The sequence below is a fragment of the Terrapene carolina genome, unplaced genomic scaffold, assembly GCF_002925995.2.
Source record: "Terrapene carolina triunguis isolate 2854851 unplaced genomic scaffold, T_m_triunguis-2.0 Scaffold231, whole genome shotgun sequence".
NCBI classification, from domain to species: domain Eukaryota; kingdom Metazoa; phylum Chordata; order Testudines; family Emydidae; genus Terrapene; species Terrapene triunguis.
This window is the reverse complement of record NW_020664582.1, coordinates 14,347,472-14,374,137: the sequence shown is the minus strand read 5'-3', so window position 1 is coordinate 14,374,137 and position 26,666 is coordinate 14,347,472. Positions and strand designations below refer to the sequence as shown.

At 38.1% G+C, this 26,666-nt stretch overlaps 1 protein-coding gene across 4 annotated transcripts in view; it reads right to left on the bottom strand.

The window, feature by feature from the left end:
* BCAS3 (BCAS3 microtubule associated cell migration factor) overlaps positions 1 to 26,666 on the bottom strand; it is a 490,159-nt gene that overhangs the window by 345,440 nt on the left and 118,053 nt on the right. For all 4 annotated transcript variants that reach the window (XM_024211255.1, XM_024211257.1, XM_024211256.1 and 1 more), the window contains exon 12: positions 19,259 to 19,352. In XM_024211255.1, the coding sequence (XP_024067023.1) occupies positions 19,259 to 19,352 (94 nt within the window). The remainder of the gene's footprint in view (positions 1 to 19,258; positions 19,353 to 26,666) is intronic.

Genomic DNA, 26,666 nt, shown 5'->3' with positions numbered 1-26,666 from the left:
GGAAAAAGTTTAAAAAATACAGACATAAAAGGAAAAATGGGTACAGATGTAGACTGTGGCTTAAGAGCTATTTATGCAGTATCAGAAGACTAAACCAGACTCTGGCCTGGCCATAAACTAAACCCACGCCCTAAATGAGGTGCCAAGCCACAAAAAGCATTTGCGTCAACTGGGAATACAAGGAAAAGAAGGACTTCTAATTATAGGGCCTGGAAGCGGAAGCCTAGAGTGATTAGGAGTTTAGGCGCTGCTGTATGTTTATCTGGGAGCTTCCTCTCTCTCTCACACAGCCTGGGTTTGATAGATGAGGGTTGGTCTAGAGGGTGGGATTGAAGTTGCTGATGGTACACAGAGTTCTCCAAAATCCAAGGAGACGAAGACTGAATATTAAGTCTTCTGTGGCCTTATAGGAACATAAGTCTTTTCAACTAGGCATCAGCTGGTTAGCCCAAAGGACAAAATTAAAGAGCAGCAAATCTCAGTTGGGTACTTGCTATAAAATCTAGGAAACCTGAGTAATTTAAGCATCTCCACCACATCCTATTTTTAACACCTATCTAATTGCATCATTGTTTATGATGTTCATATAAATGAGATAAAAACAATTTCACCTTGGGTTAAGTTTCAGGAGTCAATTCACTTTAAATAATGGCATCTTTGAATGTAACAGAAGTCTCCCCCCTTAAACAATGTCATTCTGTAATTATATATTGAAGAACGCAACACACTCAAGGCCACCTGGAGCTGTTTTTAAAAACATTGAGGACCCAATTTTCAAGAAGTCAGGCACACAACTGAACAAATAAAATGTGCATTCTACAACAGGCTTAATTTAAGCATGCAATTTAGCTATCTGCATGCACAAAAGGGCTACTCAGAAGCATAAGTAGCCATTTGTGCACACAATCACGTTAAGACGATGTGAGCAACTGAACGTACTTTGTGAATATGATCAGAAATACCATATGTCAAGTTGAAAATTTCACATAAGCCTGATTGTTTTTAATGGCAGAATTATTTTGCATTGGGTAGGTTTTTAAAATTAAAGGACCACATCCTCAGCAGGTATAAATTAGCATAGAAGTCAGTGGAGCTACCTTGATTTACAACAGCTGAGGATCTGGCCCATATTAATTTTACTCTTGAATTTACTATTCTCTCAATATTAGATACAGACATTATAAGTATAGAATTATTAACTACTTCACTAATGTGGGCCCAGTTTTGGCATGAACTGTAACTTGGCTGCTTCTATCCTAGTGCCCATCAAAACCTACAATGGGAGCCACGTATCCATGTTTCAATGTAGGCCCAATGGATATGTGAACCATGGGTTTATGAATGTCTATGCCATGACCCATCAACAGACCCTATTCATATCCACTCTTCTTTCAGATTATTCACACTCCTGGAATATGCAGTATGGGCTGTGTATGGGGCTGATACTAGCCAGAACACAATCAAACATTAATGCTGCTTCTGAAGTCCATGTGTGTGTCCATACGTGGGACATTTGCCATAGTTCTAGAATTTGGTCCTATACCCAAATTGGACCTATTAAGCAATCAGATCTGATTTTTTTATGTGAACCTATATTACCAAAATTGATCATACTGGTAAACAAAACACTTTAAAACATCAAAAGCTTATATGTAATCATGAGAGATGATTACACCCTGTGATCCGATTAATACAAATCTCGTATCAAAGCTGGACAATTTGAAATAAACATTAGGCTAATTTATCTTGATTAACACATGGTTCAAGTTATGCTTTATGTATTAGAACACTATTCAACATTTTCCTCAAACTGCCAACTGTGATCCACAGTTGATGGCCCAGTAAATTTTAAATCTTGATCAGGATGGTTTGCTCCCACCTAAACTGAAGAACACACAGTAAGGACAGCTGAGCAAATGAGGGCAAGGAATCAAGGGAACTTACTGTTCTTTTAACCCTGCCCACAGTTCCCCCCAAAAGGGATCACAAATCCATGGTCACTACCACTGAGGTAGCATTCTGGGTTTTTGCTAATTGCAAAAGATTACAGCCAACAATATGCAAACTTTTTTTTAATTGAAGAAACATTAGGTATATTATGTTCTTCTCCGTTTACTGGAATGACATCAAGATAAATGTTGGAGAGAGAGGGTGAAATACTGGCCCAACTGAAGTCAACGTTATTTTTATCCTATCCCCCCCAGTATACATTTCCAATGAAAAATATCTGCTGTGCCAATGTCTCCTCTCTGATTTTACTAATTTTTAACAAATCTTAGAATCCATCAGCAAGCTACTGCATTTCAAATCCGAGGCCAATTACTTCTAATATGTACATAAACAGAAATGTATTTACACATATAAACACAAATCTTTAAGGTTCTGAATGTTTTAATTAAATACTTTTTTTTTAACCTTTTGCAAATTTCATAGATTTAAAAAAAATCAAAATCATTTCGGTATTTTTGTAATAAGTGATTTGAACACCATCCAGAAGAAAAATCACACATATATATATTTGCATTATTTGAAATATATAATATATATACACACACACACATAACAGTAGAAGAAAAAGCATGAAAATAAAATGTATTTCAAATAATGCAAGTATAGACCCAAGTGCACTACATTTAAAATACTTAAAGAAATGAAAAACAAATAACCCTAAAGCTTCCCTTTTCCTTAAGAGTATGGATGCTAATTCCAATTTCTAGTTCATGAACAGGAGAGTACATGAATGCTGACATTGTTTTATACAAAACGCAAGGACTGAGAGCACACACTGAACAACATGAGAAGGTATTGGGCCAGCCTCATCAAGGCCTTATGTCAAGACAAAGTTTAAAAGCAATAGTGGAAAAACACCACAACTGGGATGTGGGTACAAACAGTTCTTACACTGAGTGCCACTGTCTGGCAGCAGCAAAACATGTGTGATCACAAGGGAGGGAACTGGTTACCCTTCCAGCAGTACAGTAAAATATGCTTATTTGGTATCTTGTTTTGGGTCAGAACATTGGTTGGGTAATGAGGAACATTTTGCAGTGCATTTCCAAGCTTTACTCCACTACCCCCATCCCGCAAATCTTCAGTCCATTCTAACTTGGATGAAGGTGTTGCAGAGACAGGCAATACATGCACTTAGGTACTGGTAGCACTGACCAATAAACTATGGTATGCACCTGGATAGCTTCTGATTTTGAAGAGATGTTCCTTAAGTGGGGAGTTCTGGGAAATGTTCCAGTCTGGCTTTGATAGTAGGTTCAACACTCAGGTGAAAAGGGAGACATGAAGCCAGATGGTTAAGAAGGTAAAGGAATGATGGATTTAGTCTATTTGTAGTAATGCTTAGTAATATTTCTGAAATTTGGGGTGGGGTGGGGTGAAATCAAACATATCAAAGATCATATTCCTGGGGCCTCTTTTCAGATCTCTTACTTCCACCAAAATGACATGAAGTTGTACAGCATACAATTAAAAGGCTTCAGATGTTTCTTTTCTTCAATTCAAGAACCTCTTGAGACACTTTCAGCATTAAACCCAGAGGGAATGCAGACTGAATTTACTAGTAAGTCTATTTTGAAGTAACACATCTATGTCATAGCTACTTGTGATGTGTTAATTCTTTAAAAAGCAATTAAATGAGCCTAGCATTTCCTCTTTTTAGTTACAGTATCTCCTACAATCCCCACCAGACAAGTGCTAGGTGCAGTGTAATTCTTTTTATTAAATGAAAAATCATCACTTACCTCCAGGGAGTCAAAGGGGGGCAGGAGTGGGAAATAAATGTATTCAAAGATGGGTGGGGGTGTTGCAATTTCACAGTTACCTACTCCACGTACTATATTCTCATTGGTGTCAAGCTAGTTAATCACCATGAAGAGGCAATTGATTTGCCATCATTCAAACCACAGCGCCTGTGCCACAGTAGACATTTGGGGGGGGGGGTGTTTAAGCCTTGTTGTTTACTACAACTTTGTTGCTGTTGTTGTTAAAAAAAGAAGTTCCCCAGTTAACAGTTTCTCCTAATAAGTTAATCAAAAAACACTGCTAGCTGCCCAGATATCTCTTGCATTATTTCCCACCTCTAGCCCCTACATGTACAGTACATGTCAAAAGAAAAGGCACCTGCACAACTTTTTGCAAGTAGTGTATACCGTATATCATAACATGAGACGAATTTTAATAGGGTTGTCTTGAGAGGCAACAACTAAAGCTGAAATACAAAGCCAGAGTAAAGAGCGGAAAAGCAAAGAATGATTCTAGTTTTAAATAATTGGGGATCAGTCTATGCTAGATAACATGGCATCTATGAGGTGAGATTCCAAGGTGAAGCTTCATCATGCAAACTTGTGAAGGAAGTTCCCTTCATTATAAAAATCCAAACAACAAAAATGTAGCTGGCTGCATTCATATCAGAGCTGAAATAAGTTAGCACTTATTTAGCACTTTTCATTTTAAAAGAGATGTCCAAACATTAGCTGATCAATTTGTTTAATAAAACTCAGATTTTACACACTCGGCGGACAAAGGAAAAGAAAAAAAAATCCCTCAGTTAATCTGTGAGGCATTATCAATGCTTCCCAACAATCAAACAAGGTACTTTTCTGCCCACTTGCTCTGATCAATGGGGGAAAACTTCTGTTGAGAAATTCCAATTTAAACTTCTCTAACTATTAACCCAAGACCACCATCACATTTCAATATACAGCATTTAAGTAACCAGAGGAATTTCAGGTCCGTTAGCGGTGCAGTCAGGCATTCAAAGGGGTACACAGTTTAATCTGTTTTACTGCAGGCCTAACATTAATTTTCCTGTTATTAATGGATGGAAAAGCTCTTTCCTAGCCAAGGAGGGGTAATTATTTAAAATTTAGATGTGTTGCACTTCACAGCTCTCAGCTGCTCAGCTGGCAGAAGTAACACCCTTGGAAAGCAGATCAATTATTTACTAAATTAAAGAGAGAAAACAGATATTTATAAAACATCAGCTTTTTTTTTTTAAAAGTGCGTTGAAGTTTATGATTTTAATTTCCCATCTGAAAAAGTTTTTCTTAATGCCTATGCTTGCATAATAAATACCATCTTTTTTAAAGTACAAGAATGAAATAACTTTGGAGTGTCATCTGTTGGTTGGAGCAGTGGACTAGGAATCGGGACTCCTGGGTTCTATTCTTCTCTGCCACTGACTCACTGTGTGACCTTGAGCAAGTCACAATCTCTCTGTCTCAGTTTATCTATCTGTAAAATTGGCATTTCACTCTCCTGCAAGTTCAAAGTTCCTTCAGCCCTCTCTCTCTTCCAATCAGCCGCTCTTCCGAACCCACTACAGACTTCCACTCTCTTACCAAATCAAAATTAATCTCACCCCTCAGTATACCTTTGTTTTCATTTCCATCTACTCCTCCTGTTGCTCCCAATGACGCTTCAAATGACCTTTTTTTCCTGCTCCCCTTTTCTCCTCTTTGCGTTTTGGCTTCATGATTTTATTCATTCATGTAGCCCCTACACGTGGAACACGCTCCCCCTTCCTGCTCACCAAGTATCCCTCTTTCTCCTCCTTCAAACCGATTTCTTCCAGGAAGCCCTGCTAACATTTTCTCCTCACTAACAATCTTTCTGCATCTCTTACCTCAACTGCTGTCTTGTGTCCTGTCTTACACTATAAGCTAACTAGGGTTAGGAATGTGTCCCATTCTAACCTTGCAAAGTTGCTGTGAAAATTTACACTTTTATACACAATAATTATGAATACAGATGAATGCAAAAATATATGTAATTAACAATTCAGTGCTAGTGGCAAGTTGAAACAGTGTTTACCTACTGCAACAATAATATTTAGCTTCATGATCACATTTCCAACTCTTGGTTAAGCCTTTGTGTTGAAAATTCATTGTTCACATTTCCAAGTCTTGGTTAAGCCTTTGTGTTGAAAATTCATTGTTAAATGTTGCTTCTGTTGCAGCCACCAAAATAGGTAAGTAGCCATTATAGAATCCTGTAGCATGTATCCCTACAGTAGATGTACAAAGGCTGGAAGGAAAGACTTCTAGGGAAAAGCATCCCCCAACCTGTCCTTGAGGAGGAGATCATGAAGTGTTTGCAACAATATCGTTTTCAGAGACTGTAGGCCCCAATTACTACTTTAATAAACCTGCGTTTAAGTGTCTCCTGTAAAAAGTATCCAGATATAGGATAATTTCCTCATCTTCCCTGGCTACCCACAGCCACCTGTTGGATTTTTTTGTAGTGCAAATGTTAGCAAAGGGGACACCTTTCATTTTTAACCTATTCCTATCTCTAATGCTGCTTATGGATAGGACTGTTTGAAGGCTGCTCATGCCTAGCAATCAGCGCACACACAGACGTTGCCTTGCATGTTTTCAGCTGCAGGAAACAAATGAAAGCCTCACTGTTCTCCAGTAGATTCCAGTTACACATCCATGGTATTCCCAAGCTTACCAGCTCAGGAACAGAGGGCAATAGCAAAAACCTTAAACTAGGATGCCCTATGTGATGTTGCAATAATATTGCAACACTGCAACGTACCATGCTTCTATGGCTTTAAAAAAAAAAAAAAAAACTGATTCAGGGCGAGAATGTCGCCCAGATGCTGCTTGGATGTTCAAAAGAAAGAAAGAGGGGACGGAATAAGGAGCTCCCCATCCTTCTCTCTTGGGCAGCAGCCAGGTAGAACTGCAATCCCTGTCCTCTCTGGAGTGTAGGGAATGCTCCATCTGTGCATCACAGGAGAACAGACATCACAAAAGGGATTGTGGCCAATTCTGTTCCTGGTGTGCAAACTAGCACGGCTAGTGAAGAGGAGACAGGACTGGGAGCAGGTTCTACTCCCAGCTTTGCCATTGTGTCTCTGTGTGAACTTGGGGAAGTCACCGAGGCCAAAGCTTCCAAAACTATCCATTAATTTTGAATGCCCACGTTGGGATTCCTACTGCAGGGCATGATTTTCATAGAATCATAGAAATATAGGGATGGAAGGGAAGGGACCTCAAGAGTTCATCTAGTCCAGTCCCTCATGCTGAGGCAAGACGAAGTATACCTAAGACCATCCCTGACAGGTGTTTGTCTAACTTGTTCTTAAAAACCTCCAAAGGCAGTGATCGCACATATCGCAGAGATGATGAGCACCAGCTGTTCCCACTAAAGACAACTAGAGCTGTAGATGTCTCAGCACCTCCTAAAATCAAGTTGGGCACCTAAAAACCGAGGCACCCAAAATTAGTGGACACTTTTTAAAAAGTAGGCTAACTTCTACAGGCCTCAGTAAAGTGGGGATAATGATACATGCCTTCCTTTGAAATGGACTTTGAGATCTGTGAATGAAGAGTGTTATAATAATTAAGAAAATGTTTATCTCACAAAGTGTTCCTCTGTGTATAAATTAGAAGGGGCAAATTTGTGTTATTCTGAGGTGTTAGTATAAACAAATTAGGGAAAGCATTAGAGCGTTTTGGGTGGCTAAAATGCCTGATTAATATAATTTGCCCACATAGCAAAGGAGCCAGGCCTTGTCCATCAGTGTGAGCCAGCAATGCTTCTGCAGTGGTGGAAGATTAGCCACTCTTAGTGGCAAAAAAGAATACACTAGTCAAAAGATGTACACCTGCGTTGTTGGTAGCCACAGTGGACAGCTGGCATCCCCTACTGTAGAGTCATTAGGAATGTTGCCAGCTTGCTTTAAGGAGGGAAAAAAATTCTCAGGTTTCTGTGACGGTTGTTGAGAGACAAGCGTCCGAGTAACCTGGCACCAACACTGTCTACTGCCTGGAAAAGTGCTACTCCTGAGTTCAATTGGGGGTAGGGGAATTTACTTTAGACACTGAAGTTATTCACCCTAAGTCCCATTTACAATCCCGCTTCGTGAGTCTAATTGCCAGAAAGAGCAACTGTATCACAATTTTTATAAACTGCACCCTTTTCCTGCCTGCACTACCCTCAACTCCACCCCAACCCTGACTAAGAGGATTTACACCACTGACACACTTACAAATTAATTCCACCAGCAGCCTTCAAATGACTTTTCCACCTCTTTTACCTGGTCAGATTCAACTTTCCCTTCTGCCAGAATAAGCCAGGGTCCATAACAGCCAGAAACTGCAAGGAGGAGCCAGCATAGCCTGAAAAATGGGCAGTACCACTTTGGCCAGCATGTATCCATTGTCTATGGTGATTCTGTGCACTCCTACAACAGCCTCCGCCAGTGGGGCTCCTAAAGAATCTCCACCACAAACTAAAACTGTGCTGCTCCTATGGGAACCTCAAGGGAGAGCAAGTGGTGTATAATACACCATCTTTTGCCAGTCAAGGGGAAGCTAGCAGCCTACTTCATCTACTGTAAGGGTAGAGGAGAAAAAACCCTTGGACACCTAGGTGCTACATAAATGAACATACAAAATTCATTATTTGAATTTCATGGAATGAAATCAGAGTAGGGACAACAAAATGAACGTAAATTATTTTAAAAATGCTGTTCACAAGCTAGATGCCATTATGTATCTAAAACGTAGTCTACAGACTATATCTGGCTATTGTGCACACATCCTGGGAACACTTGCTAAAAAGCATGATGAATGCTTCAGATGATCAATAATTATGGCCTAAAGTAAATTTTGGTTTCAGAAAATGAAATATCTAAATTGACTTTAAAATATTTTCCCCCGGATACAAAAAGACAACGCCATTGGCCCTGATCATACATTTTTTTACCTAAAAACTTTAACATTAGGAAAAAAGCCTTGTAAGAGTCTCAGTGAACGAATCTCCAAGTCTAATATTTATTTTGTCGAGGCAGCCAACTAAAACGGAGGCCGGCAAAATTATATTACCATCAAATATTTGATTTCTAGTTAAAGAAGGCTTGGCGTTATCAAAATCTTCATTTACAAATGATATGTGAAGGATCAGAGATTAACATTGCTCAACTGTCATTAGCCCAAGGAGTCCAGTTTAGCTTCCCTAAAGAGAGTTGCAATCCAAAATGCTAAAAGACAGCTTTTGGTTTGGGCATTCTACCATAGCACTTGAAGCAAACTCTGAAACAAAGGGAAACATCCATTTTTGTGCTTCAAAATTCTTAAAAATCCTAATTTAAGATTCTAAAATGCACCAATGAAGATTAACAGAAGCCATAATCTGTTTTCACCAGCTGCTGAGTGCAACAGAGAATACAAACATTTTCCTACTGAGAAATGTCAGGAGTGCTTTCTACAAAAAACAGATATTGCTATGTACACTGTAGTTTCACATTCAAAAACTAAATACACAGAACGGGAGGACAAGTTTATTGGTTATATCCAGGCCTATTAATACCATTTACCTTAGCAAGAAGATGACCAGCTGTTCAAGGTACAAAGGATGATACAACTGCTTCCTGTCACATTTAACAACCCAGTTTCATTTACAGTATAAATACTGGGCAACAAATGAAAGAACATCCTTCAGCTTATATTATTATTATTTATATAAACACTTAATCCCAATATGATTTTCAAGCTCTAAACACGATTCTTGTTTTCATCCACTCCAAAAATACTACTAAGAGATTAATTAACATATATGGGCTCCCCATTTGAATTAAAAATTAATATGACCCTTTCAGCAGCACTGTTTATAAAATGTAATTAATAGGATTATTCCTATAAACATATCCATCCATCTGCAATAGAGAGGAAAATTAGCTAATTTCTCACAAACTTTGGCTGACATAATTTAGAAATCTATTTTATTTATAATTTAGATCTGCTGGGATTGGGATTTCAAAACATTTCTCTTATGTTTGTCTCAGGAACTGAATTACATACAGCTTTATAAAACTTGCCAAGCAGTGGATTACAATGTATTTGGCAACTAATATACAGCTTTATCACAAGCAAAAATTCTAAAATTTGCTTTTAATTGTGGTAAATTGAAGACGATGTACTAAAATAATAAGATGGTCTAGTGCTCAAAGCCCATGTACTTTAATATTACTCTTAAAAGCATGTATAACAATTTCTGAATTCTAAATAAACATGCATAATTTACATCCAAGTTGGTTTTAATTATCATAGTTCATAAAAGGCCTTTATACTTAAGAGCTGTCAAAATGAACTGAGGAATTTTGTAGGTTTAACATGCTAAAATCCATAAAGAATCTTCCCTTTGTGGCCCCCTCAAAATTCCTTTAAGCATGCCCAGTTCATTAATGGAACTGAAAAGTACAGATTCCATTATGCTTATCAGTTGCGTGATTTACAGGCATTATACTTTGAAAAGTCTCACCAATCGTGACTCTGTTTAAAGCCTGAAGGGACTACCTTACACCACCCATATCGAGTCTTGTCCAGATCACAGTACTAAGCCATCATGCTCCTTGCCAACATCATAAATACTGCCATTAAAATATTTGTTTTAATTCCGACCTCAGAGTCACAGCTAATAAACAAGAAAGGCAATGAGAAATTGAAAAACAAACTAAATGCAGCTGTTGGACTGGACGTTTCACAACTGTGTTTAACTGCATCCTTTAATTTCACTTCTATGAATAGAAACCATACAGCACAGATTGCATGCCAGCTAGTCAACCAAGCAGTATTTTCTCTCCAGTTCATTTTGCAGTGTTATTCCGTCATGTGAATTTTACTGTATTTTTAACTTTTCTCTGGAGATTATTCTCTTTCTGATCTGCAACACAATGTTGAACTATTTGCTGGCTGTTTCTCATTTTACTATGTACTAGCAATGGATGGCATTTGCATAATTTTTCTATGATCTTTCAGTCTTACTCTCATTAAAAGGTGCACACATTTTTTTTGCAAACATTCATGTGTAAAACACATCTTGATACATATACTCTGCTGTTTTACAAAGAATGCTTCATAAGATACAAAGAATTAGGTATATGTAAGGAGGAAAGTGGCCTGCTTATATTATTTTACAGACTTCCCCAAATTTATTGCAATACATTTTAACAAGTATTATTGTTCTTAATGGGTCTATTATATAACCTATGAAAATAGCTTGCCAGAATGCGCATGTTACTAAAGGGTAAGTAGTTATAGCATTAGGACCCTAAACGATTTTGAAAGAAATCCATTCAGAAATGCTGCACAGAGAGGCGGCCGGGGAGTGTGGGGGAACTTAGCCAAGCATCGAAGGTTTGAAGCAGTTTAAAAATCAGATGGTGATAAAGTTAGGAAAAAGCCATAAAACTTGCATTTAGCACCTATTTTAAGAAATTTCCTTGGTGCAAATGACAATATTATTATTTTGAGTAAGATAAAACAATGCAAGTTTTACAGATTTAGAAAACCCATAACAATCATATTTCCCATTTACAGGTCAGAGCACTTCCCAGATTTGGTGGATGAAAGGATGAGGAGTGCCAACCTATAAGCTATATACCAACTTCTTGACGCTGATTACTGACACAGAGATCACTGCCCTCCAAATTTCAACACTGGTTTTTACTGTATGCTCGTTAAACTTGAAAACCACTTCTCTTTTACACATACTGAAGTCTTAGGTCTCGGCCAGTAGTCTAATCACATGAAAACAGTTGTGGCAGAGTGAATGCTTTAGACCTGAAGTCATATTGCTGGGTGAGGGGGGCATCAGAAGGGGAGTAAAAAGTTTTCAGACAGTCAGATATAGGAATTGCCATAACCGATCAGACTAGCGGTCCACCTATCCCAGTATCCTGTCTCTGACCGTGGCAAATAAGCTTCTTAATATGTCTGTATGGCAAGATGGAACAGAATTAGCTTTACTAGGCTATTGCTGAGATTAAATTGGGTGACTTTTTTCCTATGTAAATTATAACAATGTATCTAATAATGCAACTTCATGAATAAGAGGGACATTTGCCTGGCTCCTACAGTCTCCAGTTTGGACAATCTCTAGTTTAGTCTAGTCCAGATTATCATGGAACAATCGATTCTATTTGGCAACATGTAATCCTTTTTCTCCCCCTCTCCGTTTTAAACCTTACACACAATTACATTCCTGGCAGACTATCGTCAGCACATTAAAATCTTGGAGGCTTTTTTGTAAACATCTTAAATTAAATAACCGCCTATGGTGTATTCCTTCCGTTTGTGACCTCCCAAAATTTAGTCCAGGGCGCCTTGATACAGAGTTTACTTAATGAGCTCTTGTCAATTTACATTATGTAGCAAACATTTTTTTCCATGGTACTGTAATAACCATGACATTTTGTAAACTGTTTGTACCTGTTTAAATATTTCATTATAAAAGATAGTTTAAAGCTTAATCCCTGCTAACAAAAACTTATTGCACAATATCACATTGCATGAAATTCACAGAAGAAAAATCCTGCAGTAAAAAAAGACTTGTGAGAATTTTTATCCTAACTACATTTGAAAGTTCCCAAATGCTGCCAACACTGCAATACTGCGTTTACACAACACAACAGAGAAGTAAATTGCTGGCTGTGTGCAACCAAAATTTCCACATAAGTATTCATCTCTTTATAGCCTAAGCATAGAAAGGCCCAAATCATTGGTACAATCACTGATGGACACTTGTGCGTGATATGAAAGTCTAGCTAATGCTGACTCTGATCCTAACCTGATGGCCTAGGGCCATTGTTTATGCACAGAATGGGAGACCACAGACAGATCACCAATTTGTCACAGTCTTCAAAAAAGAAGTCACAGGTAGATGGTAAAGGCATCCTAGATTACATTGATGTGACCATCTACACATAAGCGATATTGACTGTACAGCGTCTACAACCTCATAAAAGGAGAGGCTCTCTTAAGGAGCGCAAGTATTAGACATATAAAGGGGACTGTTACCTGACATCACCACACAATTTATTCACAGGTTGAAATGTTCCAATAATTAAGTTGCAGCTGGAGGTCTTTAATTCAGACAGAGACTTGAACTGGGGGGTAAAAAGTATACTCTTCCAAGCTCTTTCCGTAAGAGATGCGCTTGTGCAGATTCTCAAAATATGATCATACATGAGCTCTCTGGTCTCACCACACATCCCCCTTACTGGTGTCTGAATATGTCCATAGGGCTCATTGGTCTTGGTGAGCTTTGTCAGTCACGCTGAACTTCTTGAGCTTAGCTGTTGTTCAAGGAGGCTTAGATGCCCTGCTGGCCTCTGAAGCTCCTTGAGCTTGTCTCCTTGATTGGGTGAGGGCAGAAAGGGCAGGGGAAGTGGCAGTACTCTCCCCAGCCCACTGAATCATGGTACCAAAATGAGCTGTCACTCACAGTGGATTGTGTAGCTCTTCCGAGTAAATTAGCACCCAGTGACATTAGTGGGCACATCAGACCTTATCATTCTGCAAGCCCAAGCAGACATCACTGCTTCATTAGCTTTGTGAACGGAGTATCTCAGCAACTAGAACAGCTAGAAATTTTATTGATTGCAAAAAATCCCCTCCACCCCACCCAAAACGAGGCTTTGATTCTGTGGAGAAGAAGGCAGCAGCATGAAAGAAGTGCCCATACGCCATACTGCTAGGTACCAGCCTAATCTATGCCCTGAACTCAGATCTGTCTATTTTATACTTCCAGACAGCACATAGGTTATGGCGCTTGGCAATGTAGAATTACTACTTACAACATTTATTGAATTTATTCCAAACCAGATGTCTAAAAGCAGAATGTGAGCTCTTCAAAGCAGGGAGCTTATCTTTATTTCTGTCTCAAAAGCACCCACCAACATGTTTGGCACTATATAAATAAAATTGGTGATTTTGATAGTAAAATCTAGTAACATTTATTAAAGTAATATCAGTTTTCTATATAAAATGGATATGCAAAATATTCATACAAATTCTACCTACAAAGAGTTAGTAATTTTCAATTAGCAAATAAGCCAACAGCATAATGGCTAGGCACCTGCATAGGAAACCTGGGGTAAGTTTAACTAGACTCCCATCCAAAAACAGTACAAGAGTACTGTATAAGAAATCTCTCTGTTGGCTGTCACAAACAAATGCTGGCACCAATGGCGAAACTAAAGTTGACATCACAAATGGCAAAGAAAACATGTAAGATGGGCTTAAATCTTCTTTGTTTGCATTACAACGTACTGTTCTTTCAGGGGAAAATAACTATAATGATCAGTTCAATTTAATTCAGTATTTGGTGTATATCTGTCTTGATGCCCTTTATTGATTATTCCCAACAATGAAATCACAATTACACAGGTAGGAGATATCCATTCTTTTTACTTTTACTGAACTGCTTCCATACTTCAAAATTAATCTATTTATCTTAAAAAACACACACACAAAGAACTATATGCAATTTAATTTTTTGTTAAATAAAAGAACAGCATTTTCTGAAATAGGTAAAAAATGGTGAAGACACCCTACATCGTCAGAATTTGCAATTTGTGCTCCCACGATTTTTATCAGTCCCTGTTATTAAGGCAGTTTTTAAGCAGGATTAGCTGCCTGTTTTAGAATAAGACATTCACAATACCAACTGCTCCAGCAGCAACCTGTTACTGCCAGGATGCCTCAGGGAGATGTGTACTGGGATATTTCAGATTCTGTTAAAAATCTAAGCAGCCCACTCAGCATACTGAGAAGTGCTGATTCAATTGCTTATTATTTTATTATCCAAGCAATTACTTTTTTCAAACTTGGTCATGGACCTAGTCCAAAATAAACACTAATTAAATGCCAAGTTTTCCGTTTCAAAGGTCAGCTGTTTTTGAGTTACCTGCATGAAAAAAGCATGGCAATTTGTACAAATGGGAAAAGATTTATTTTTTCAGCCTGTCTTAAAGAAAGAAAGAAAAGAAAGAAAAAGGCAGAATAGATTTGCCTCAGTCTTAAAAAAATATCATCAGCAACAGTCAAGCTTATGGGGCCTGATCCAAAGCCCAGTGCACTCTAGGGAGTCCATCCATTGTTTTCAATAGACTTTGGATCGGGCCCATAATGAGATTTAACACAGCGAGGGAGCTAAAGGTGCAGTACGTTTTGTTTTGTTTTTTAAATAAAGAACAAAATGTTGTTACGCCAAATATCACGCTAGCAATAAACCACTGACATCAATACTTCCCTCTTCTCCTCCTTTTTGTAGGGCCTTTTCGTAATCTTTAAAAAGCAACAGAGGGTCCTGTGGCACCTTTAAGACTAACAGAAGTATTGGAGCATCTGATGAAGTGGGCATTCACCCACGAAAGCTTATGCTCCAATACTTCTGTTAGTCTTAAAGGTGCCACAGGACCCTCTGTTGCTTTTTACTGATTCAGACTAACACTGCTACCCCTCTCATTCGTAATCTTTGTTATATAGTGAAGCAAAACTTACGCTATCCCCATCTAACAGCTATTTTTATAGTGTGACATTTCTAAGTCTTGTAGTGTTGTTCTATCACCTTTGATTAAATCATCACAAACTAGTCCCATGTTCAGTACAAAGGAGTGCATTAGAAATATTTCTAGTGGATATCTTGGTCATATCACACATACATTCTATTGACAATCCGGTTCCTTTAATGATTGCTTAAGGGGGCTATGCTGCTTAACTCGATCAGCTTTTGTTGCACAGAAACTGTGTTAATGTAACTTATCAATCTTCCTGTATGTTTTGACTTTTGGCGCATTATTACGTTTATTTATCAGGTACTCCGAAGAGCTGTACAATAATTCTGTACCTGTGATTCACAACGCTTAAATTACTTTTGAAAACTGAATACCTGCAAAGTACATTTTCATGAGTGTGTTGGTACAAAGACACAATGAATATAAATTGCTATTTGATTAGCCACAAATCTAAATGTAAAAAGGCTCAGTGTCTATCAATTCCACCAGTTAGTGAAAATTAGCCATTAGATATTCGTATGATGTCTCAGAGTATAATATCATGAGTAATTAATGGATTATATAGTTATATAATAGCCAGTAGAAGAACCTGGGAGCAAAAGCCACTTCTTGTTTTCATTATGCTTTGTAAAAATACCAGTCTGAATGGCAACATGCCACTTATGTAATGGGTTAAAATGATGTAACTTACAGTGCTGACATCAAATATAATCCTATCTGGATATTAAATAGAGAATCCAGCTTACTGGTTTTAAGTGCTAATTTCACTGTGTATGGAGCTGAAGTAATAATGTTCAATCTTTTCTGAACTTCATTGGAAAAACGCAGGCCGTGCAGCATGATTTAATACCTTGCTGTGGGTCATCTATTTCCACATGACACACAGCAAACAGTCAACAACGTGCCCACCGCAACCTTAATGTGAGTGGGTCTTTGTCCGGCTTGTGCACTCTTTGGCAGCCTGGAAACAGAAACCAGATGCAGATATGGTTCACCCTGGGTTTAAAAAAAAAAAAAAAAAAGAGGAAGGCATCTGTGACTATCTTGGAACCCAGCAAGGGTGGGAGGAAGGTAGCCAAGGATTTTGTTGGCATCTCTTTGTGGTGGATGTCCAATGCAGATACTCTGTCTGGAAGGGATACGATTATCGGATAATATGGATTGGAAAAGAATTTGAAGGAAAACATCCCTTATGGGAGCTGAGTAAGGGGGGCTCCTAAGTCTCATCAGCGAGGAGCCAACACCTCCTCCTTTTCGTAGCCCCCTTTAACGTTGCTGAGCAGGGGGTTTGGGGCTTCTATATCCGGATCAGCAGGGAGCCGACCTCTTTTTCCCGCCTCTGTATGATCTGTTGCTGGGTACTCCCAGATATTATAAGTGAATAAAGTTGCAACCTAATTAAACCACACCATGGCCTCATGTCTTTCTTCCAGTGTGGACAGAAAAGAATTGTGTTTAGAAAATTATGTTTTCCTCACAAAGTGTCTTGTTCAACTATGGAAACAGGCTGCTGTATCATAGACAAAAGATTATAATTTCAGTGCATGATCAAAGAGGGAAAAAAGCTGATTATATAAATTCATATCTCCAGCTATAAAGGTAATACAAAATCTGCATAAATATTTTCCTTTTCTCTAATTTACACCATTTCCCTTTTTAAAGGGTATTTAATTAATGTTTATTGCATTCCAAAGAACAATTTATTTCAATTTGTCAGCACCACCTATATTCTAGGTATTATTTTTTGTACCCAACACACTAAGACTGAGAACTAATAGCACCATTCTAGAATTTACAGAGTACATTCTCACCTTAATGCATGAGTTACATGATAAAATCCCCAAACTATGAGATAAGAATACAGCTTTTTATGTCAAAAGCACTAATAGTAAGGATGCTTTGAACCGCACACTACTATTAAGGAGTTTTGACATAACAGATGGGATGTCAAAATCAGTCCGACTGGTCACCACAAGTGAAGATATACATGACATACATTCAGTTTTAGTTCTTTGAAATGTGACTTCATCCCCAAGATCTTCAGGGCATTTACGAGGTTTTAGAACTCATTAATTTAGGCAAGCGGAAGATGTTGATTCCCTAGCCCTTTTACTGACCACTGTGTAGTCAATCAAAAAGTTATTTCTCTGTCTTAAGAAGACTAACAAGATATTACTTGTCAACTGGACAAGATTCACTAACAGGATGCATCTCACCTGCCCACAACCATTCTTCATCTGCAAAGAGGAAGAAGGGGAAAAGGTGCTTTCTTTGAGGTTTTTAAAATATTTTCAGATCACAGCTCACAGCACTCCAAAGAAAGGGAAGGGCAGAATCTTGAGTTACATATCAACAAAACATCTATTGTCACCACGAGTTACCTTAAAGATATTTGTTTAATTGAAATTACCCATTTTATTCTCAAATCTAGGATGAAGAAATATTTTAGGAAAGTTATGGTCCCTAACTTCTGGAAGGAAAATGCATTAGTAAACCTAATTAATTACCCTAACTTCCCTTAGTATTTCAGCTATATCTATATTAGTCATACTGTTTCTTCATGCATTATAGCTGTTTGAGGCTGAAAGTGCCAGAAAAGACAAATTAACTGCCGTCTCTGTCAACTGATATTCAACACTCAACTAAATGAGTTCAGATACCAATGTTTACTAAGTCATCATGTGCATGTACCACACTGGACTACTAAAAGACTGATGTAATTTTTAATTCCCTGAAAGAAACATAATACACATTGTCATGTTCCCCTCTGGTGTTATCTGGACCAGTGATCTGCTAGGTCACTCCAATCCTTGACTCAGGGAGACAGTCTTTCCCTGCTCTGCTGTGAGAACCCTCACTCCTGGACTGTTCACGCACAGTCTCTGGCATGTAAGCTGCTCCCAGCTACTTGCAACCGAATTACACTAGCCAATATCTCCGGTCCCAGACACAACCCTAGGAACCTCCATCTTGCAGTGTCCAGTTATACCTGCTGGACGCTGCAAGCTTATATGACTTTGTCAATTTAACAAAGTAATTGATATGTACCATGCTTATTATCCCAAGGGGAGGATCTGACACACCAAACCAAATGCACTGCTTCAGGTAGAATAAACAAACAGATTTATTAACTATAAAGATAGATTTTAAGTGATTATAAGTCAAAACATAACACGTCGGATTTGGTCAAATGAAATAAAAGCAAAACGCATTCTAAGCTGATTTTAACACTTTCAGTGCCCTTACAAACTTAGATGCTTCTCACCGCAGGCTGGCTGGTTGCTTTTTAGCCAAGCTCTCCCCTTTGATCAGCGCTTCAGTTGCTTGGTGTGGTGGTGTCTGTAGATGTAGGTGGAAGAGAGAGGAAGAGCATAGCAAATGTCTCTCCCGTTTATTATGTCCTTTCTTCCCTTTTGGCTTTGCCTCCCCCCCTTTCAGAGTCAGGTGAGCATTATCTCATCGCAGTCCCAAACTGACCAAAGGGAGGGAGGTAACTCAGTCAAGAGTCTAACAGATTCTTTGGTTGCTGCCTAGGACAGCGCCCTTTGTTCCTGTGAGGCTGGGCTGGGTTTGTTCCACCCACACCCTGATGAGGTGTGAATTGCCCCTCTGCTCCTGGAGAGTCTTCGTCTGGGCTTGCTTTAAGCCCCGAGGATATATTTTTCAGCCTCATAACTATATACATGAATTTATAACCTATAACATTACTGTAACAATTACTGTGACATTACTATAACGACCATGCTCAGTACATCCTGAGCCTTCCGAAGACACCCAACATGACAAACTTTGCATTGGATACCACACAATCATTTTATAAGGATGAACATGGGGGTGTAGGGTGTTCCCCTGAGGTACAGAGTATCACTCACGAACCACATTTTTTACTCTTCACATACAATACGATACAACATTTACGATGGCAAAGGAACTTACCACTGGGGTTAAAAGCCATGCAGCAAATAGGCTTTTCATGTGCAGGGAAGTGGGCCACAATACCGTTGCTATCAGAATCCTCGCTAACAATCACCTGCATAATATTAATGGAGACAAAGGAAGGTTAGGTGTTGCTGTATGGTACAATCTTTATGCAGTAAAAGTTGCACAGTCATTCAACACCCACTCATTTCTGCACTTCTCTGCAGAATTTTGAAGATTCTGTAAATGACTACCTGAAGAGTAGAAATCCTACAGGTCTCTTCATAAGCAGTGGAAATTCATGCCGGGATTACTAACACTTGAATATTCATTTTACAAAAGATACATACTAGCATGAATTAGAAATATTAATACATGTAAAACTATTGGAAACATCCAGACACAATTGCACAATTTTCTGCACCATTTTGTAGATGACATGGAGTGATTTTTAAAGCATACAGCTCCCATACTGCAGACTAGAAAAAACTGGACATACTACACAAAGCACAGGAGTCCCTTTTACTTATCGCTTCCAGATATAACTAACCCTACTGCTGCTCCGCTGCATGAAGTGTTGGTGGCTGCAGAGGAGGTTTGTGTGAGACTCTGTATCCTGGATATTATGAAGCTAGGCTCCATGTCTAGATTGCTGCAGGATGAGGCAGAGTTGTTCCCAGTAATTCTATGATTAGGAGGATCCAGTGACGGCAACTTTCTACTTCAGAATAGAATCTCCTGTTCCATCCTGGGGACTCAAGCAGCAGTGTAGAGAAGTTGTGGAATTAGCTCACTTTTCTTCAGGTTGGTAGGTGGACTTTGTCCTGCACAAAGCCAATTTGTTTGAGCTAGTCCAAGAGGGATTGATGAGGGACAGTTTCAGCCAAAAAGCACTCATAATTCCTTAAGTGTAAACGACAATTTTTCTAGCAAGACGATAAAAAAAAATGACAGAAAAAGAACCGGTAGAACAAATGGAACCTACAAAGTGGAAGGTGTCACTTAATCATGACACAGGGAAACCTTTTCCTTTGTAATATTTAAAATATACATAGCAGAACTGTCTGCAAGTAGGAAAAAAGACTGCTTATACAAAGGGAAAAAACAAAGATTGAACACTTCTGTTAGGTCATCTAATCCATTCTTCCTGGTAGTGCAGGACACTTCACTACAGTATGTTCCCATCAGGGGCGGCTCCAGGCACCAGCGCACCAAGCACGTGCCTGGGGAGGCAAGCCATGGAGGGCAGCGTGCCGGCTGCCGTAAGGGCGGCAGTCAGGCAGCCTTCGGTGGCGTGCCTGCAGGAGGCCTGCTGGTAACGCGGATTCGGCAGCAATTCGGTGGCAGGTACGCCGAAGGCGCGGGACCGTCGGACCTCCCGCAGGCATGCTGCCGAATCCGCGTTACCAGCGGACCTCCTGCAGGCATGCCGCGGAAGGCTGCCTGACAGCCGTGCTTGGAGCAGCAAAATACATAGAGCCGCCCCTGGTTCCCATTGTTTTATTATAATCTTGTTTACCTGAAACCAGTTTAAAATATCAAAGTAGAGAGTAGAAATTATCTATTTTGGCCCATGATCCTTGGTTTTCAATGTTCTGTTCTCCCCATCTATAAGCATTGTGGTTTGTATCCTTCCCTTGAATGACAAGGAATTAATGTGGTCCAGACACCCTAGCACACAGAAGAGGAGGGTTGAGTTTGTATATTGAAACAATTCCCTTTTAAATTTAGTTATTGACAATCGTTAAGCACTGGAATAGGCTTCCAAGGGAGACTGTGGAATCCCCTTCACTGGAGGTTTTTCAGAACAGGTTAGATCAACACCTCTCAGGAATGTTCCTGCCTCAGTGCAGGGGGCTGGACCAGACAACCTCTCAATATCACTTCCTGGCCTACATTTCTAGGATTCTAAGTAACCTGATTTTTTCTCCTTGTGATGGATTTTAAATAGCAGTACTAACAAAACAAAACAAAACAAACAAACTACAGGACTACTTAGGTTAAAGTAGGTTTTGGACTAAAACCCTGCTAAGTCAAATATCCATCTTACCATCAACATTAGTCAACTGCCTTTAAAAGAAGTACATTGAGAGAAAACCAGGTGCTACACATTTGATCTCCTGAATGGAGATATGCTTATGTGTTGGCATGAACCATATGTGGAATCATATCTTTGGTTACGATTGCCTTTAGCCTGGACTGTGATAGAGAAAACTTGTAACCTAATTATTATGTTGCGAAATAATAGATTCAAGGGCCAAATGCTGCCTCAGATAAGAACTGCACAAATGTCTGAGGCTGAAACCGTCCCGCCAAAGTTTATCAAGATCTGACTACATGAAAATGTGTTCTTGAGCATCAGAAAATGGAATTAAAACACTGCATGGATTCATTATCAGATGCAAGAAGAATAGGTGGAGAGGTACTTTATTATTCAGTTAAAATGATGATAATGTTAAAGATAGAAAACTCAAAACAAAGCAAAATAATCCCAGAAAATTATTAATGAAAAACATTTGACAATTTATTAACAGTGTAACCCATATCAAGTGAATGGCATCTACAGTAAATAAGCAAGGGTCCAGTTTTCTTAATAAGGTAGTGTAAAATTATTTCTTCCAAGTTTCTAATAATTTGTCTGTTGTGTTCCAAAATACTTTTGAGGGCATTTAAAACTTCCTTTTCTTAACAGTCATTGGATAATTTGAAAACATTTATTTCTGTGCTTCAAATGAGAAATCATGTTAAAATGTTTAAAGAAGTCACATAGAGATGAGGCGGCCTGCGCCCAACTTATTTTAAACGTTCAAACTACTTGGCACGGTCACATACGGACAATTATGGTTTTGCTTTCCGTTGTCAGCATTCCGTACTGATTCCAGAACCACTAAGAAAAGGGTCTGGAGATCTTCCTAAGAGCATTTCAAAGAAACAGTGTTCCTTTTCTCAGCCTATATAAGCTGCACTGAATAACTACGATACATCATCTTTTCACAGCTTCCACTCTTATATAACTTTTATGTAGTCTCACCCTAGGCCTTCTCATCATAATTAAAGATAACAGTTGCCCCCTAAACTAGTATCATACATGAAACAGCAGATTTTTAAATCCAGTCATGTTACATCAAGTTTTTGTTAACCTGAAATTTGTAGATATCAGTATTTATCTAAAGCACAGTTAAAACAAGTTAATATATATTATCTGATTTGTTGCATATGCACATTTTTATACAGACAGCAAACATGATTAATTCAGTGTGGGTTTCTTTTAAGCAATGAAAGTTGCACCAAGATGATTATCTCTTCACAAAAATCTCTGTACAACGGTCAAAGAACAGTCTGGCTGTTAGGAAAACGCAAACACTTTTAGTCTGAAAGTATAATGACAAATAGGGATTCCACAGGATCATTAGGCATTGTGAAATGCTTTAGACACCCTAATTTGAGTACATCATAAAGCCAAAAATTTATCATTCATAGGTTAAGCTAATGGTGTTCAAATTTTAAAATGGCTTTTCAGCTACTTCTTGAAATGCTCTTCCTGGAAGGGCGTAATTTGTGAATGATTTAAAATCAGTTTTCTAATAATCTCCGGTTCTTCATGCAAAGCTGACTTACAAACATAACTAATGAACTACCTTTTAATCTTTTCACTTGGATTTACTATTCCACTGTTTGCGATTTTTTTAAAGGAATAAGAACAAATTGATTTCTATTGTCCCCTTTCTACATTCAGAAATGCATAACTGGCCTTGAAGACTGTGCAACCCCAAAATGATAGAGTCTCCGACTCTTTGGAAAGCTGTCTTATTCAAATGGAAATGTCAGTGTCTCGTGTTTAGCTAAACAGAGAGTAAGAACTCAAATCTTTGTGACTCAAAAATACAGAAGTTAACAGGAGGTGGAGAGCTCCTCCTACAATTGATCCTCCTACTCTCATGGCTCTCAGCCCCACATTGTCTTTCCATCTAATACTTCTCACTCCCTACCATGGCAGCCACTAAGAAAATGGGGTTAGTGACCTCACATACCTGCCTATGTGGGGAAATATGAGGCTGAAGACACATCCCTCATGTTTTTAAATTCAACATAAAAAAGGAAATTACACTGAAATACAGGAGGGAGGTTAGTCAGGACCTGCAATGGACAAGTCATCATTTACTTATATTTATAAATCATCTTCTGGCTGTACCTGAAACTTTTACTGTTTTTCCCCTTCTCGCAAGGCTGATTGGTCAGTTGCTGTGGTAAGATGGGGGAGGCCTTTTTCACATCTCTATATCGTCTCTACCATCTCTACACTACAATGGAAGGAAGAGGCAAAGGCTTCTCCCTGGCTGACCTGATGATCAGTCTTGTCAGCCAGAGAAGAGCCCAGCAATGAACTCTAGGCTGTGGTCCTTTCAAAGCTCTCCCAAAAGGCAAAATATGAAGGCCTAGTCTTCCTGCAGGTTTTGTACCCCATGTAACTTTTACAGTTAGATGCCATTTTTTTTACTGATCTATTACCCCTAGTGTGGACACAACAATACTAGTATAAAGATGTCTTTAACTATACCCCTGTAACTGTACAAGAGGGACAATTTTAATTTATAGGACAAGGCTGAAGGCTGAAGCACTGAGGCAATGAAGAAGGTATTCAGACCAAAGGGGATTCTTCTAGATAGACTTCACAGAAGATGGGATGGGGACTCTTTACCCTGATGCTGAAATGAAAGAAGTTTTCTGCAAGGGTATTGGAGGGGCTGGAGTGGGTTGAGGATTACCCATGGGTGACTGGGAGGCACGTTAAATCAACGTTGACGTTGTAAAGCGGGTCCCTTTCCACCAGTTCATACTATGTGCAACTGAGAAGGGCGGAAGTGAGGATTCTTTCTTGGGAAAGAATGGCACAAATTGCCTAACAAGGTGTTCAGCTGCTGCCAGAGTGGGGAAGCCCCCAACCCCGTATTTTCATGCTGGGACTTTTTCAAACTCCATGGCAGTGATTTAAACACACTCCTTTTGGTGCTAAGATTAAAAGACCATGACAAAGTCACTTATAGTAATAGGTTCATAAATCCAGCCACTGTCCTCACAAATGCATGGTAACTCAGTATAACAAGGTTACTCAAGTATCTTCTTCACATATTTCCCTATCATCAGAAATTAAGAATTCCACAAAAATAACATTAGGCCTTTTGTGTCGAGATCCTGAAAATCACCACTCATCTTATCTGAGATGCCTAACCAGCGCCTCAGCCAGATAGCTGCAATATGATGTTCAGAAGACGCAGCTCTACCCAGTGCTTAATTAAACATGATGAGTCACTGCTGTAGCTGTATCAAGCTAACTACATTGAAGTTCAACAAAACACTAAGTGATAAAAGATTAATAAAGTAGTCTTTATCTTCTTTAAACAGAAAAACAGACAAAAAACCAACAGGATCATTACACATGCTATTAGAATACAGTGTTTGCTTTGAGGGCAAGAGATAGACTAGGAAAAAAAGGCTTTAGTTTAAACTGTGCTTTACTTCATTTTTAGTATATTCCATGTTGTTGAACAGAAGCCATTGATAATTGTGACTTCAATTATTTTAATCTTTAAAGGCAAATTACACGACTTACCCCAGTGGAGACATGCTTTTAAACAAAATATGAAGGTAACACAAATAAAAATGGACACAAATTGAATCAAGTTGGTCTTAATCTTAATACAATTAAGAAAGAATGATTTCCATCATCATAAAAATCAAACTAAGCAATTTAGCAACAGAAATATGAAGAATAAAATATTCTATAGCTATTGCACATACAAAAATATCTTCATTAAAGACTCAGTGGATTTAAATAGCTAAAGTCAGTGCATTGTCAGCTTCAGGTCCTAAGATGTATGTGCAAAAAAAAACCAAAACCATTATAGCGAAGGTCAAACATCAGTGGAAAAGGGCTAAAAGTGATAAATCTGTGGCATTAACTACTGCACTCCTTTTAATAGAATCCAGCATAAACTCAAAACAGCCTTGGGCTCAGCCTGAACCATTTATCTGAGACAAAAATGTCTTCTTGACAAAAAGCAGATCCCCTTTAATAAAAGTGAGGCAGACAGTATTATGCTCTGAGGGAATCCTGTTGCTATATTTTATTTTTATTTACATTATGATATATCTATATCTATATCTAATACATGTAGATATAAAAAGTGAAGTATATGATGAGTGTTGGAATATTGAATTAACTTTTGTGAAAATTGTTCTTTGTTGTAAGTAAAAGTACTGGGATTTATAACCAATGGAATTGCGTATGCCGTTAAAGTTTTACTATTGAATACCCTTTATTCTTTAAACCTTTTGTTTTACCATAAAGTTTCACTATGATTCTTGCTACTTGATAAGCATCTTTATTTGGTTCAATTGTTATCGACTCCTTACCAAATGGAAATGAACTTATGGAACTGCTGCAGTCTGCCTTTTTTTTTTTTTTTTTAAATGAAGAATTCCTCTTTAATGCAATAAAAAGTTAATAGGGAACAGGAAAAAAACACCAATCGCATTTTAAAACATAAAAAGACCAACATGTTATCTACCTTATAATTTTTCAAAGTTAACATTAAAAATTGTCCTCAAATATTTTCATGTGTTTTGAATGATCAATGAGTAACACCAAGATATACCATTAATCACATCACTCTATCAAAAACATTAAGAATCAACTACATGTTAGATGTTTAACAGATTTATATTCAGTCACAAAACTGCTGGCTTTTGAAAAAGGTCATTATTTCAGACTAAATGTGGGTGGCCTAGTTGATGAATTAATTAAGAATAAAGAATCAAAGGTCAAAAGAAAATAATTTTTCTATAAAACTCAAACCACTAAAGGTTTCTGTATTTATTTCCAATTAGGGGAAAAAAAGAGGACATCTGTAGAGGTTCGTTTTTATCCATTTAAACTAATTAACAGATCCAAATAAATAGCCACTGCAGTGAACTAAAAAGTTTGGTAACACTTCATTAAAAGGAAGTTTAAACAAGCACACGGACCGTGGTAACATATTTTGGTTGACCACAAAGTTACTTGGGATTCTTGATAATTATTTTTATTCAGTTTTTAAATGTAATCCAAATAATCCAATAATTCAACATTTCTACGCTTTTCTTTTAATGACACTACAGTTAAAAACTTTCTCAAAGTACCACTGTTTTTAGAAGAAGGAACTAGCACATAAACAACTGCCACATGTGAGATTTCACTAATATATCTACATTCATAAGATTTACTAAAAATATTTTCCTCAGAGATTTACAACATTACATCTCTCTGTGATTAAATTCAAAGATTTCTTCAGTGTACAAATGTGTGTATATTTCTGTATAAAGCTAATAATGTTTCAAATTAAGCAATATTATGTTAATATCATATCTCATAAAATGCACTGAGTGC